Genomic DNA, 16590 nt, shown 5'->3' on the forward strand with positions numbered 1-16590 from the left:
TGGACCCACTTTGCCTCCAGAACAGCCTGAATTATTTGGGGCATGGAAACATTGCTCAATTGGTATCAGGGGACTTAACGTGTGCCAGGAAAACATTCCCCACACCGTTACATTATCGCCACCAGCCTGTGCCGTTGACACCAGGCAGGATCGGGCCATAGACTCATGCTGCTTATACTCTGCCATCAGTATGACGCAAAAGGAAACGGGATTCGTCGGACCAGGCAATGTTTTTCCACTTCTCAATTGTCCAATGTTGATCGCGTGCCCACTGGAGCCGCTTCTTCTTGTTTTTAGCTGATAGGATTGGAACCCGGTGTGGTCGTCTGCTGCAATAACCCATCCGTGACAAGGATCGATGAGTTGTGCGTTCCGAGATGCCGTTCTGCACACTACTGTTGTACTGTGCCGTTATTTGCCTGTTTGTAGCCTGCTTGGTAGCTTGCACGGATCTTGCCATTCTCATTCGACCTCTCATCAACGAGCTGTTTTCGTGCACAGGATTGCTGCTTACTGGATGTTGTGTGTTTGACGCACCATTCTCAGTAAACCCTAGACACTGTTGTGCGTGAAAAGCCCAGGAGGGCGGACGTTTCTGAGATATTGGAACCGGCGCGCCTGGCACCGACAATCATACCACGCTCAGTCGCTTAGGTCACTTGTTTTGCCCATTCTAATGTTCAATAAATCCCAAATGGAAGGTAAACAGTTGGATGAAATCAGACAAAACAAGCTCAATAACTCAATGTGTCACGTTCTGACCTTAGTTCTTTTGTTATGTCTTTGTTTTAGTATGGTCAGGGCATGAGTTGGGTGGGTTCTCTAAGTTAGTTTTTCTATGATTTGGTATTTCTGTGTTTGGCCAGGTATGGTTCTCAATCAGAGGCAGCTGTCAATCGTTGTCCCTGATTGAGAACCATACTTAGGTAGCCTGTTTTTCACCCTTGAGTTGTTTTCTGTTTTGTGTCTACACCAGACAGGACTGTTTCGTTTCGTTCATTCTCCTTTGTTATTTTGTTTAGTGTTCTCGTGATAATAAATTATCAAAATGGACACTTACCACACTGCGCATTGGTCCTCACCTTCTTCCACCAACAACGGCCGTTACACAATGCATGTACACACTCCCATTGAATATGCATTCACCTGTATTTTGAATAGGCCTAGAATACATTTTGATTTACCCAGTTTGTCATTAGATTTACCATTCAAATATATGATTTCCATTATGTTATGTATACTGAACAAAATAGAAATATGTAACAATTTAAACAATTTTACTGAGTTACAGATCATATAAGGAAATCAGTCAATTGAAATAAATTCATTAGGCCCTAATCTATGGATTTCACATGACCCGAGAGGGCATAGGCCCACCCACTGGCGAGCCAGACCCAGCCAATCAGAATTAGTTTTTCCACACAAAAGGGCTTTATTACAGACAGAAAAACGTGTCAGTTCCACTAGCTGTTTGGGTGGCTGGTCTCAGATGATCCCGCAGGTGAAGAAGTAGGATGTGGAGGTTCTGGGCTGGCATGGTTACAGCTTTTTTTTTTTTAAGCACACCGCTTTTTCCTGCTCGCAAGAGTGCAAGGAAGAGAGGCCTGCTTGAGAATGACCAGAGGCAGGGCGAGTGGTGTCTAATTTTATTTTTTATTATTTTTTTCATATTTTTTATATTTTTTATTAATGATTTATTAATTTTATTAATGAAGAGAAAAGGGGCTTATCTTATTCGCCACTCGAACATGTCTGTTTCCAACAAAGCCCATAATGTGAGATCTCACTCTTATACCATGGAGTTGTTGAATATTCCTGATTGATTTTACGGGCATTCTAGAGCATGTATTATTTCCATATAACGCATGGTATATTTGCACGATAGAATTCAATGGTTATAGTTCATTAATACATATTTTGTTTGACCTGCTTTTGAAAGCAAACGTCGAATTGGAAGCAGTATTGGTTTTGTTGAATTCGATTTTATAACGGGAAACTAGGACTGATGGTTTAGTTAGCCAAACGACCAAGTCTGTTTGTTTGGTTACCACGGCAACTACTGTACTAGCTACTTCAGTGTATGTTGAACACATTTCTACCGCCAAAATGAACACATTTCTAGTCGTAAATGTGTTAAATCAACTCTGGGCTATGCGTTCTATTGAAAATAATGAACGAAAGAACGTAAATATGTCAAATCAACTCTGGGCTATGGGTTCTATTGAAAATAATGAACGAGGCTAGCGGGTCGTGGATAATGAACGAGGCTAGCGCGTCCTGGAATACTTCACACCTCGTTCATTATATTCAATAGAACGCATAGCCCCGAGTTGATTACCCCTTACATATTATCATAGAACAGGGGTTATACAAGTAACCCTACATTTTAAAATGTGGGTCCTGGTTCTGAGCCATGGCATATACATTATTTAACTGCCAATTCTGTTTTAGAACTGTTCATCCTCATGTTATCTTCTGCAACTGACAGCCACACATCTTTGTTTTGCTTGAAAAAGCTTTATTAGTCGTTCTGGCTCATACACATCACATTGTGATGGAAACATGGAATGGCCTATTTTCTGGGCCGATGACAACCATGTGACTCTAAACCCTTTTAGGTATGGTCTAACACGCTATGTGCATCTTTTTAGTCTATATTTACCATCAGTTGTCATGGAAAGTTTTTATGCAAAGCCAAGGGGTAATATTGGGAAGGGTGTTTCCAGCATGGCTCGAAATGGATGAAGCCCTATACAGACACATATAAGGGAACTGCCCTGTTCCTCCACCCCTGCCTGGGTTATTAATTCCATAGGAATCTAGTCATTCTATTTCTATGATTAATACCGCTGTCCCCAGACACAATCACCAGATTAGGCTACTGTCACGTAACGTAGGCATGAGGCGGATGGAGTAACTTCATCCAGAGGTATAAAGACCCCGAAGGGCCACATCAGAAAGGCAAGGAGGACTCGGTTTCAAATAACATTTTATTGGTCACATACACGTGTTTAGCAGATGTTATTGCAAAATGCTTGTGTTTCTAGCTCCAACAGTGCAGTAATATCTAACATGTAATATCAAACAATTTCACAACAATACACACAAATCTAAGTAAAGGAATGGAATTAAAGATATATAAATATATGGATGAGCAATGTCAGAGCGGGATAGACTAAAATACAGTAGAATAGAATACAGTATATACATATGAGATGAGTAATGCAAAATATGTAAACATTATTCAAGTTACTAGTGTTCCATTTATTAAAGTGGCCAGTGATTTCAAGTCTATGTATATAGGCAGCAGCCTCTAATGTGCTAGTGACGGCTATTTGACAGCCTGATGGCCTTGAAATAGATGTTTTTCAGTCTCTCAGTCCCAGCTATGATGCACCTGTACTGCCTTCTGGATGATAACGAGGTGAACAGGCCGTAGCTCGGGCGGTTGTTGTCCTTGATGATCTTTTTGGCCTTCCTGTGACATCGGGTGCTATAGGTGTCCTGGAGGGCAGGCCCCCTGTGATGCGTTGGGGCAGACCGCACCACCCTCTGGAGAGCCCTGCGGTTGCGGGCGGTGCAGTTGCCGTACCAGGCGGTGATACAGCCCGATAGGATACTCTTAATTGTGCATCTGTAAAAGTTTGTGAGGGTTTTAGGTAGTGATGCACCGATATGATATTTTTGGCCGATACCCATATATGATATTTTCCTTGCCAAAAAAAACGATACCGATAACCAATGTTTTACATTTCTGCGGCCTTTTAAGCATTCTAGTACAGTTAAATAGTTAACACACACAGCAGCAGTCTAAGGCACTGCATCTCAGTGCAAGAGGCGTAACTACAGTCGTTGGTTCGAATCCAGGGTCTATCACATCCTTGATTGGGTTTCGTGTCTCAAAAATATTGTCTTGCATTTTAAAATGACAAGGGACCAAATGCAACATCTTAGCATCACTACTTTGAGAAGGAAGTGAATATATTGGCTTTTTCTCCACAGTTGGCAACACTGTATCACTCATACCACAAATATGCAGAAAAAATATGTAAACGCAACATGTAAAGTGGTGGTCCAATGTTTCATGAGCTGAAATAAAAGACCCCAGAAATGTTCCATACGCACAAGAAGCTTATTTCTCTCAAATTTTGAGCACAAATATGTTTACATTCCTGTTAGTGAGCATTTCTCCTTTGCCAAGATAATCCATCCACCTGACAGGTGTGGCTTATCAAGAAGCTGATTAAACAACATGGTCATTACACAGGTGCACCTTGTGCGGGGGACAATAAAAGGCCACTCTAAAATGTGCAGTTTTGTCACATAACACAATGCCACAGATGCCTCAAGTTTAGAGGGAGTGTGCAATCGAAATGCTGACTGTAGAAATGTCCACCAGAGCTATTGCCAGATAATTTAATTTTAATTTCTCGGCCATAAGCCGCATCCAACATCTTTTTAGAGAATTTGGCACTGCGTCCAACCGGCCTCACAACTGCAGACCACGTGTAACCAAGCCAGCCCAGGACCTCCACATTTGGCTTCTTCACCTGCGGGATTGTCTGAAGGGGAGCTGAGGCATATTTCTGTGGGTGGGCCTATGCTCTCCCAGGCCCATCCATGGTTGTGCCCTTGTCCAGTCATGTGAAATCCATAGATTAGGGCCTAATCAATGTATTTAAACTGACTGATGTCCTTATATGAACTGTAACTCAGTAAAATATTTGAAATTGTTGCATGTTGCGTTTTTATATTTTTGCTTAGTATACTTGGCTTCCAATATCACCCGTACCACAAATCCTGTTAGGCTAGGTTAGAAGACAGACACTGATCCATTGATCTGCCTGTTGACTGGTGATGTGGATATGACCTCATCAGTAAAACCTAATTAACTCCATTGAGACCAAGGATTCAACTTGGTCATCATGATACCATGATCCCATTTAATTGATACCCGACTGTTGCTGTTATATCATCTCAGTAGATGTGGTGTGAACAGTGTAGTGAAAATGTCCTTCCCACACATGTTGTATCATCATCTCAAGTACAATTGAGTAGTGTATGAGCACACATAAGTGAGACAACATTTGTCGCCCTGAAGTAGGCTTAGGCTACCTTTAACAGGTGTTAAACAGAACAATAGATTATTTACAGTCTATCGCTTACATAAAATATGTCCATGTGGATGTCCATGCAAATGTACTGTTCTGTTATAGGTCACCGTTCCAGTCACATTTGCCCTTTCTGTGTTTTCGGGTGAGTAACTACACAACCTTACAATTTTCATCTCATTCTCCCCCCAACCTTTATCTGTAACTGTGGCGAAAGTGATCCCACCCCCAGTTATCAAAAACACACGGACACGCTCACTGACGGTTTTGATCATTTTAGGCAACCTCTTTAAAGGGCAGGAGGAGCTGCATCAATTAGGCCCTACAGTACTACTGACGGGAAGAGACTGTGTTTTGGGTCTTTTTCAGGGGGGGGAGTGTGGGAGGGAGGGAGTTAGGGGGGGGGTGTGGAGGGTACTTGAAAACTTGAAATACATTTTCCACCCCATCAAAGTGATATGCATGGCTTTGAAGTTGGAAATCCAGTTGCCTGAATGTGCCAATGTTTGGGTGGTTGTGACACAGTCCCCCTCTCCCCACCTCCACTTGTCTTTCCCCTGACTTTGTCTCCTCTCTCTCTTTCCTCTCTGATTTGGCCTCTCACACTAGAAACCCCACACTGTCAAAGCCAGACAGCGCCCCCTGCTGCCGTCCTCATCCACAGCTCCCTGATGTGAGATATGGAGCCGGTGTGATGTGGAGCAGTGTGATGGATTGTGTTTATATAGGCTGGGCTAGATGGTGCATTTCACTAGTTCTAAGGGAACTCATCCACCTCCAATGTATAGCAGCCACCTGTGTTTGTGGCTCTGGATAGACATTGCCTCTAAAAGACAGCGGAACAGCATACCATCTTAACAAACCCTCCTAACCAACCTTATAGTGTTTTCAGCTTGCGGTATAGACATTTTTACACCTGCTACCAGATGCAACCTATGAGGGCTGTTGACATTGGCCAATATGAGCCATTTCTGTAGGTGACGGGAAATTACCTAAGTAGTTAATAAGGAAACATTTTTTCTCAGTATTTCACATCTCTCTCCTCACACCTCACCTCGACCTTCCCCTCACCTCTTCCTTCTCTCACTCTACCTCTCTCTGACTAGTGAAAGTGAAAAGAGCTCTTGTTTTTTTTATTACTTACACTGGATAGGTGCAGTGAAATGTGTTGTTTTACCTGGTCAGCCTGGTAGTATGGTGCCTCTGGAGATAATTAGGGTTAAGTGTCTTACTCAAGGGCACATTGGTAGATTTTTCATCTTGTCAACTCAGGTATTCGAACCAGTGACCTTTAGGTTACTGGCCAAATGCTTTAACAGCTAGTCTACCTTCCGCCCTATATATCCTGTCCTATCTTATCCTACACAGCATGACCATATAAGCCTTCCTGTTTTTAAATAACTTTTCTTTGTAAAGTCATTATACCTTTTTGATAATCTATTCTATATTGAAGCACTACTAGGTTACGTGAACCTATGTGTCTGCTGCAAAGGAATTAAGTAAATGGTCCAAAGTTAGCAATGTTTGCACAATCCTCAGTCCCTCTTAGACCTACTTCTAAAAGTCATAAACGTTGCTGATCCGATGCAGTAATAGTTCTCAGGCTACTTCTGCGTCTGAACCATCTGCGCGTTCCAAAGGTTAGCCGCCACTCAGGGGTTTAAATGTAAAGCAAATGTTTTTTTCCGGTGTTGCACAAAAAATAACAAGCTTCACCGAACACTTGTGATGGCCTTTTGGTGGCGTGGGAGAAAACAGACTGGGGTTGGAGTTGAGCTTTAGCACGTAGCCAACCTTTTGGTTGGCGTGCTCGCAAACACACAGACAATGGACTAGTGTTTGGTGATGGAGGGGCAGTGGTTTACCCAACCTGGCAATCACCTGTTGAAAGCCAACCAGCCAAGCCAAGCCAACCAGTGGTCGTGGTCAGATGCCAATAAAGGCGGGACTGGAATCTGTGTGCGTGTGCGTGTGTGCGTGTGCGTGTGTGTGTGTGTACCTGCGTGTGATTATATGTATGTGTACTTGCAGTTACTATGCTTGGCCCACACACTCTCACACCATACCCCTCATACAAGTGTAAACACTTTCACCACCCTGCTTCCTCTCTCTCTTTGAGAGAGACAGATACCTTGTTGAGTATATGTGGAATCTGGGAATATACAATTCTCATGATTTGTTTCCTAATGCACTATAGATGCATTATGTAAACATACTGTAATAACAAAAATGTGAGACTATATGGTTTCTTCTACATAGCAGATTTTAATGTGTGGCTGATGACACATATAGGAGAGCAATTATAGGCATGGTACACATGGATAAGTTCTATAGGCTAACATTGATTCGTACATACACATGTTTTAACAAATCGTGATTCATATGTTGTCTCGGGTACTTTTTTTCTGAAAGGCATTGTCCTAACAAGGAAAGGACATAAGACATAGGACATGATTCATCAAAACCACTTAACATATGGACTCCCATATGTTCGCCCCTATTTTGGTTTCGACCAAAACAACCTCAAATCTCCTGCATGAACGCTGAGGTTACTGGAAATCCTGAGGTTGTGAAAAACAACAAAGAGCTATTTTTATGTGGATTTACTGTAACTCCCTAGTTTCTCAACCACCACACCTGCTAATTAACACACATACACACATTCATACTGTATACAAACACATTTCACACATACCCAAATCTCAATAATAGCTAAGTTTATCATCCTAGTCTTGCCACCAACAAACCCTCTGACCCTGGAGAAGGAAGAGCCTTGTAACTCTCTGTGATTGGAGGAGAGGACAGACAGACCGCTCTCTAGCCTGAGGAGAGAGGGCGGGGTAAGCATGACCCAACCTGTAGTGTCAGGCATTTGTGACATTAGCCCTAACAGGGCTCACTTCAACACCATCATCCTGGAAACCTTAGACCCACTCCAATTCACACACTGCCCCAACAGATCCACAGATGACACAATCTCAGTCACACTCCACACTGCCCTTTACCACCTGGACAAAAGGAACACCAATGTGAGAATGCTATTCATTGACTACAGCTCAGTGTTCAACACCATAGTGCCTACAAAGCTCATCACTAAGGACCCTGGGACTAAACACCTCCCTCTACAACTGAATCTTGGTCTTCTGATGGTCCGCCCCCAGGTAGTAAGGGTAAGCGAACAGCACATCTGCCACGCTGATCCTCAACACGGGGGCCCCTCAGGGGTGCATGCTTAGTCCCCTCCTGTACTCTCTGCTTACCCACAACTGTGTGGCAAAGCACGACTCCAACATCACCATTAAGTTTGCTGACGACACAATGGTGGTAGGCCTGATCACCGACAAAGGAGGTCAGAGACCTGGCAGTGTGGTGCCAGGACAACAATATCTCAACATTAGTTATGAAGAGGGCATGACAATGCCTTTCCCCCTTAGGAGACAGAAGATTTGGCATGGGTCCCCAGATCCTCAAAAGGTTATATAGCTACACCATTGAGAGCATCCTGACCAGTTGCATCGCCACCTGGTATGGCAAATGCTCGGCATCCGACCGTAAAGTGCGTACAGCCCAGTACATCACTAGGGCCAAGCTTCTTGCCATCCAGGGCGTATATACTAGGCGGTGTCAGAGGAAGGCCCAAAACATTGTCAAAGACTCCAGTTACCCAAGTCATAGACTGTTCTGGTACCGGAGCACCAAGTCTAGGTCCAAAAGGCTCCTTAACAACTTCTACCCCCAAGCCATAAGACTGCTGAACAAAGACCCCCCCCCCCCCCTTTTTGTTTTTACACTGCTGCTACTCTCTGTTTATTATCTCGACTAACCTATACCCACGCACATTGACTCAGTACCGGTACCCCCTGTATATAGCCTCATTATTGTTATTTTATTGTGTTACTTTTTATTTTATATTTTTTGCATTCAGCGCATGTGACATACATTTAGAATTTATTTGATTTGACATAGTCATGTCAAAGCAGCTGTTTGTGTCTATGACCAGCACTGACTGAGCAACTAGCGAGTGTTCACACTTGCACATTCTGAAGAGGGCTAGCACCAACCGTAGCCCATGGCTAGCTGGCCCTGCTCCAGAGCAGGGTGAGTTAGCACTGACTTTTTGAGGAGCCCCATAAACACAGTGCCAAAATAACCAGTATTAAACATGGTGAACAACGCCTAGAATGCTCACTGTCCAATCACAAAAGCTGCACATTCACTTAATTGATATACAGTGCATTCGGAAAGTATTCAGAGCCTTTGACTTTTTCCACATTTAGTTAATTACAGCCTTATTCTAAAATTGATTAAACTCACTGGACTCTAACCACACACTCACACATACTACACCGACACTACAATACAACAACAAAAAATCAGAGCTGGCCGCCCGGCCAAACTGAGCAGTCGGGGGAGAGGGGCCTTGGTCAGGGAGGTGACCAAGCTCCGAGGAATGTGTCGAGGTACCACCAAGTCACTCTGACAGAGTTCTAGAGTTCCTCTGTGAAGATGAGAGAACCTTCCAGAAGGACAACCATCTCTGCAGCACTCAACCAATCAGGCCTTTATGATAGAGTGGCCAGACGGAAGCAATTCTTCAGTAAAAGGCACACAACAGCCCGGTTGGAGTTTGTCAAAAGCACCGAAAGACTCTCAGACTGTGAGATACAAGTTTCTCTGGTCTGATGAAACCAAGATTTAACTATTTGGCCTGAATACCAAGCGTCACTTCTGGAGGAAACCTGGCACCATCCCTACAGTGAAGCATGGTGGTGGCAGCATCGTGCTGTGTGGATGTTTTTCAGTGGCAGGGACTGGGAGACTAGTCAGGATCGAGGCAAAAATGAACAGAGCAAAGTACAGCGAGATCTTGGATGAAAACCTGCTCCAGAGTGCTCAGGAACTTAGACGGGCTAAGGTTCACCTTCCAACAGGACAACGACCAAAAGCACACAACCAAGACAACGCAGAAATGACTTCGGGACAGGTCTCTGAATGTTCTTGAGTGGCCCAGGCAGAGCCCGGACTTGAACCCGATCTCAGATCTTTGGAGAGACTTGAAAATAGCTGTGCAACAACGCTTTCAATCCAACCTGACAGAGTTTGAGAGGATCTGGGAGAAACTCCCCAAATACAGGTGTGCCACCCTTGTAGCATCTTTCCCAAGAAGACTCGATCCTGCCAAAGGTGCTTCAACAAAGTACTGAGTAAAGGGTCTGAATACTTATGTAAATGTAATATTTCAGTTTTTTACTTTTAATTAAGAAAAGTATGGGGTATTGTGTGTAGATTGATGAGGAGAAAAAAAGAATAAGACTGTAAAGTAACAAAATGTGGAAAAAGTCAAGGGGTCTGAATACTTTCCGAAGGCACTGTAGATAAACTCTTGGTAAATAGTGTGATCTACAGCTTATCATGAGGTACTCTAACTCAGGCAAGGAAACCCTTGAGACTTTCTTAATATTAGGGATCGCGCACTAGCTGTTGTTGACAAAAGGATATAGGATAGCCTCAAGCGGAGCTCATCCAGTTTATTCTCCAGTAATTCCACATTCTCCAGTTGAACAGAGGGCAAAGGTGGATTATCCACTCGCCGACGCAAAATTGCCAGGCATCCGGCTCTTCGACCTCTGTAACTCTGTCTCTTTATACCAATGATGTGGGTTTAGGCCTGGTCCGGGAGGAGCAGTAAATCTTTCGCTTCCGACTCATTAAAGAAAAAATACTCATCCAGTTCGAGGTGAGTAATTTCTGTTCTGATGTCCAGTAGCTCTTTTCGGTCATAAGAAACGGTGTCGGAAACATTATGTATAAAAAAAGTTTAAATCAGCACAGAAAAACACAAACTATCACAATTGGTCAGGAGCCCATAAAACGGCGGCTGTCCCCTCCGGCGCCATCCAGATGCAGCACTTAGAATATTTGAAAATGTATTTTTGCAAATAATTGACAAACATGTACTTGTTAAGAAACTAACTGTGAGAACTGTTAGAGCCAGCCGTATGGATCGATGATGAATTGAAAAATTGTATGGTTGAAAGAAATTATGCAAAAAAGTCAGGCTACTCAGCGGATTGGTTGGCATACTGTTAATTGAGAAATTGTGTGACTAAACTTAACAAACAAAAAAGACAAATTATATTACTAAAACAAGATAAATGACATAAAAAAACATGGGAAAACTTTGTAGCACCTTCAATTATATTATGGGCAGAAAACCCAATTCATCTCCATTACTCATTGAAGTTGATGGGTCATTTATAACAAAACCTTTCTTATAGCCAATTATTTCAATGACTATTTCACTAGTAAAGTGGACAAACTGAGAAGTGAAATGACAACATTGAACAGTGAACCATCATAGTTGTGTATTGAAGATCTATTAATGAAAGAGAAGGACTGCTGTTTTCAATTTGGTCAAGTTAGTGTGGGAGAGGTGGAACAACTATTGTTATCCATCATTATACAACGAGTGGGTCTAATCCTGAATGCTGGTTAAATCTGCATTCCAGCCGGTGTCTATTCCACATGTTATCACAGACGAAATCTATGACATTGAAATGCCTATTTACTCTGTTCCATCTGACTGTGCAATCCATTGTCTCATCAGCCCAGCCAGGGAATTTATAAACTTAATCTCCAGTATAAAAGCATCGAGACATTATCTAAATTTATTTTAGACTAACATTTAGTTTTCAACAGCAGAGATTTGTATAAACCTTGCTGTCTGTCCCGCCGACATTTGCAACATTGTTTCAATATTCAAATTCGATCTCCAGCTGTCCCATAGTAATGAACGTTTCTCAGCCGGTCGAAATCATGAAACATTTTAATGCAGCTAGTTTGCAGTCTTTCCAGCTTAAGTTTGAAGTGATTGTGTTAGCTGTGTAGTTGGCTAGCTCCTCTGATCAACAGTGTCCTGACAAGAGAGCACATTTTCTATGCCAGGCGAAATCGCCCCTCATTCGGTCATTGTTATGTATCCAAATAAATGTCACTAGAAAACAGCAAATGCAGCTATTGTTGTTATTCTGGCTGCACTGTTTGATGGGACTGTAGGTTAGCCATAGTTGGCTAGCTAGCAAGCGAGGGATAAGAACATTGCCAGCCAGTATGGCTATGGTTGGGTTTATACAGAACAAAAAGAATGAACAACTGGGTCGCGTTTCTGGCAACTGACCCGATAGAACAAACAACCAGCCGGCGTGGATAGCAACCCTAGATGTGTAGGGACTAAATATTGTGGAAGGATGAAATAGTATGAATAAATTCATCAAAATAAAGTTTTTAATGAAAATATGTCAATCATTATTTGAATATGTTGGTAACCCGTTGTATAAAAGTGATAATGCCCTCGAAGCCAGTGTTTTAAGGATACATTGGCACGGTTTGCCGGTTCTTGACTTCGTCTCCGGCCTAACAACACCCTTGCCAATATATCCTTCAAACACCAGCTTCTCGGGCATTATCACTTAAATAATGATAAGCCACCAGGTATAGACAACCTTGATGGGAAACTATTGAGAATATTAGCAGACTGTATTGCCACCCCTATTTGCCATCTTTAACCAAAGCCTAAAGGAGTGTGTGTGTCCACAAGCGTGGAAGGAAGCTTGAGTAATTCCACAACCTACAAATAGTAAAAAATCCCTTTGCTGGCTCTATCAGCTGCCCAATCAGTTTGCTGCTTGTTCTTAGTAAACTGATGAAGAGAATTGTGTTTTAACAAATCCAATGCTATTTCTTAAAGCGCAAGTTAACTACTGACTTTCAGCATGCATATAAGGCAGGGCACTCAACTTGTACTGCACAGACTCAGATGACTGATGATTGGCTAAAAGATACGGATAATAAGATTATAGTTGAAGCTGTATTGTTAGATTTCAGTGCAGAATTAGATGTTATTGATCATAATTTATTATTTAACAAAAAAAACCTCACTTGTTATGGCTTTAAATCACCTGCCATCACATGGTTTGAGAGTTATTTATCCAATAGAACTCCGAGATTATTCTTCAATGGAAGCTTCTCTAACATCAGATATGTATAGTATGGAATCCCTCAGGGCAGTTGCATTTTCATGAATAATTTGTCACTTGTTTTACAAGAAGCTAAAATGACTATGTATGCTGATGATTGGACACTTGACACATCAGCAACTACAGCCAGTGAGCTCACTGAGACTCTTAGCAAGGAGTTACAGTCACTGTCAGAATGGGGAATTAACTATAAACCAGTCATTTAAAAAAAACACTGAGGGTGGATTGCACCAACATGATTTAAATTCATCTAGGATTAGAGCTAATCTAGGTTTTGTAAATCTAGGTTTATAATTCAGAGATGTGTTGCACCACTTCATTTTACATCTAGATCAGTAAATCTATGATTAACGGTTTTAAACTATGATTGGTGTGTAAATAGTTTTTTTGTTGTCTCTTGGTGTCTTTCCTATATATAACTTTATTTATTTTTATTTATTTTTTCATTTTAATATAATATCTTTATATGTTGTTCTTGTATATTACTGTTCTGTACTTCATCATGCATTTGTACATTTTATGTGGACCCTAGGAAGAGTAGCTGCTGCATGTGCAGTAGCTAATGAGGATGCTAATAAACTAACTTAAATTATTGCTCAGCAGAGAGAGAGAATGTCAGAGATAGAATGTTGATCGCATGTTGTGCTTGTCCGCTAGCCCAGTGCTTTGTAATACAATTGTGAAGCTTAGCCCAGTGTTAAAATGCTTTTGTGAACAAAGGGCTAAGTTAACCTAGGGCCAGTCTATCCTGGGGCTAAGAACAATGCAGGGGAACATGATACAAGTTTAAAGTTTTAATTGTCACATGCCCAAGTACAGTGAAATACTTAACTTGCAAGCCCTTCCGAACAGTGCAGTAATCAATATCAAAATAGTTTACCTAAAAAAAACACAAGACATAAGAGGGGAAGAAAACAGTACAATGTAAGCTATATACAGGGTCAGTACCAAATGTACATTGTGCATGGATACTGGAGTAGTTTAGGTAGATACAGTGCATTCTGAAAGTATTCAGATCTTTTTCCACGTTTTGTTACGTTACAGCCTTATTAAAATAAATATTTACTTTGCTCCGTTCATTTTTTCCTCGATCCTGACTAGTCTCCCAGTCCCTGCCACTGAAAAACATCCCCACAGCATGGTGCTGCCACCCCCATGCTTCACCGTAGGGAAGGTGCCAGGTTTCCTCCAGAAGTGACGCTTGGCATTCAGGTCAAAGAGTTCAATATTGTTGTCATCAGACCAGAGAATCTTATTTCTCATGGTCTGAGAGTGACTTTTTTTTAGGTGACTTTTGGCAAGCTCCAAGTTCTTCCATTTAAGAATGATGCTGCAGGCATTTTTTGATACCCTTCCCCAGATCTGTGCCTCGACACAGTCCTGTCTCGGAGCTCTACGGACAATTCCTTCTATCTCATGGCTTTGATTTCGCTCTGACATGCACTGTAAACTGTGGGACCTTATATAGACAGATGGGTGTGCCTTTTCAAGTCATGTCCAATCGATTCAATTTACCACAAGTGGTCTCCAATCAAGTTGTTACAACATCTCAAGGATGATCAATGGAAACAGGATGCACCTGAGCTCAATTTCTAGTCTCATAGCAAAGGGTCTGAATACTGATGTAAATAAGGTATTTTATTTGCATAAATGTCTAAAAACCTGTTTTCGCTTTGTCATTGATGATCCATTTTTTAAAATTCATTGTGTGTGTGTGTGTGCGCGCAAGAGTGTCAGTGTAGACGTGATAGGCGGATATACATGATAAATGATAGGTACTAATATAAATGATAAATGGATAGGTACTAATGTTAATGGCCATCAATAATCAATGAACACTGCTTAATTGTAGTAATACATCAAATCAATAATCATTTTAGCAGCAGCATAGGTGTAAGGGGGGTGTGTCTGCGTGTGGGTGTAAATGTGTGGCGTCAGTAATCAAGGTGAGTGTGAGTAAGTGATTCCTCGATGTTGCAATCCCCAGAGTCTGTAATTAGCAGAGATCATATCACCAGAGTACAATTGTTGCGGTCTCAAAAATGGACATATCATTGCACCTTTGTCATAGTTGTAAGTGACTTTAGAGTTTTACTACAGGGTTTTATGAGTCTGTGAGGGATATTTTACCTGGGCAATTTCTTCCTCAGCCAGGCACCAAGGCTACCCAAGGCGGGGGAGACCATCCACGGTCACAAGTTCTTCATTGGTTTCGGAGGCAAAGGGGCAAACCAGTGTATTCAGGCCGCTAGAATGGGAGCCAAGACTGCCATGGTCTGCAAGGTATGACACAGTGGCAGTAAATGGCAAGCAAGCCCTCTCTCTCTCTCACTGTCCCTCTGCTGTACTCTACTCTTTTTTTCCAGAACGCACTCTTTCACACTGAACTCCTCTAACCACCCCTGTCAACGCTCCGGCCCTCATTCTTCCTTGATCCGTACCATTACTCATGCATAACACACACCCACATACGCCAAGTATTCCCATACATCCAACCCCAGGTCTCCAATCAGCTAGGCACAGCATAAAAAAGGGTCATCAAAGTAGCTGAAGCCCCACCTCTGTCAAGAACAAATGGTCCAGTCGATAAGCTGTACAATGCAGGAGTGGCTCTCCAGGCATGGGCAGAGACCAAAAATAGATGCCCAGGCTTTTGAGAAACATCCAAGGAGGAAGGCCGCACTTCAAAGACAAAGGGGGCCTAGGCTCCCACTATAGTGCTACTACCACTGCATACTACACTTTATAGGCAGTTAGGGCACAGATGCCTCTTTGACTTCTTCCTTGAAAGCGTGGGATAAAAGTGGGGAGCCTGAGGGCGAGGTGGGGACCCCTTCAACGCCCCCCCAAACGATTTTACGATGTGGACATCCCAGAGCAGATTGAGGGATCGAGGGAAGGAGGGGAGGGTGAGGGAGGAGAGGTGGACATGAGGAGGCGTCGGACGGGTGGGGTCGTCGTATCTTGAAGGCTTGGCGCGATGGCCTTGTGTGTGTTCGCACGTGTGTCTATGTGTGTGCATATGTGTGTGTGCATGTGTTTGTGTGATGTGACGGCACTTTGCCAGTATGCCAGCGGGGTACGAGAAAATACAACCCGATACTGGTTGGAGTTCACTGATCTTCAAAAAGTGTCTATCTCATGTATTGCTTAGATCCGTGTATTCAAAGTTTCATCATAGCATTTTGATTTCAGGTTGGCAAAGACTTCTTTGGAGAAAACTACATCCAGAATTTCAAGGACAATGGTGTATCCACAGGTAAGAATACCAAAAATTACAACTTTCAAAACAACAGGCCATTCTTAAAATACAGAAAAGTTGCTGTGCTTATTTCAAAACTAGCTTGAAATGCAACAGATATGCTATTTCATGGCATGCATCATCCCAGACCTTGATCGAAATAATATTTGTTTTTCTTTTAGATGTGCTTCGTTTAAAATTG

General features: G+C 42.4%; 1 protein-coding gene across 1 annotated transcript in view; it reads left to right on the forward strand.

Moving 5' to 3' along the window:
* The window catches only part of rbks (ribokinase), a 67640-nt gene that overhangs the window by 10622 nt on the left and 40428 nt on the right, over positions 1-16590 (forward strand). Inside the window, exons 3-4 of the mRNA XM_064954262.1 lie at positions 15298-15430; positions 16343-16406. Of these exons, the coding sequence (XP_064810334.1) occupies positions 15298-15430; positions 16343-16406 (197 nt within the window). The remainder of the gene's footprint in view (positions 1-15297; positions 15431-16342; positions 16407-16590) is intronic.

Source organism: Oncorhynchus masou, chromosome 32 (assembly GCF_036934945.1).
Source record: "Oncorhynchus masou masou isolate Uvic2021 chromosome 32, UVic_Omas_1.1, whole genome shotgun sequence".
Lineage (NCBI taxonomy): Eukaryota > Metazoa > Chordata > Actinopteri > Salmoniformes > Salmonidae > Oncorhynchus > Oncorhynchus masou.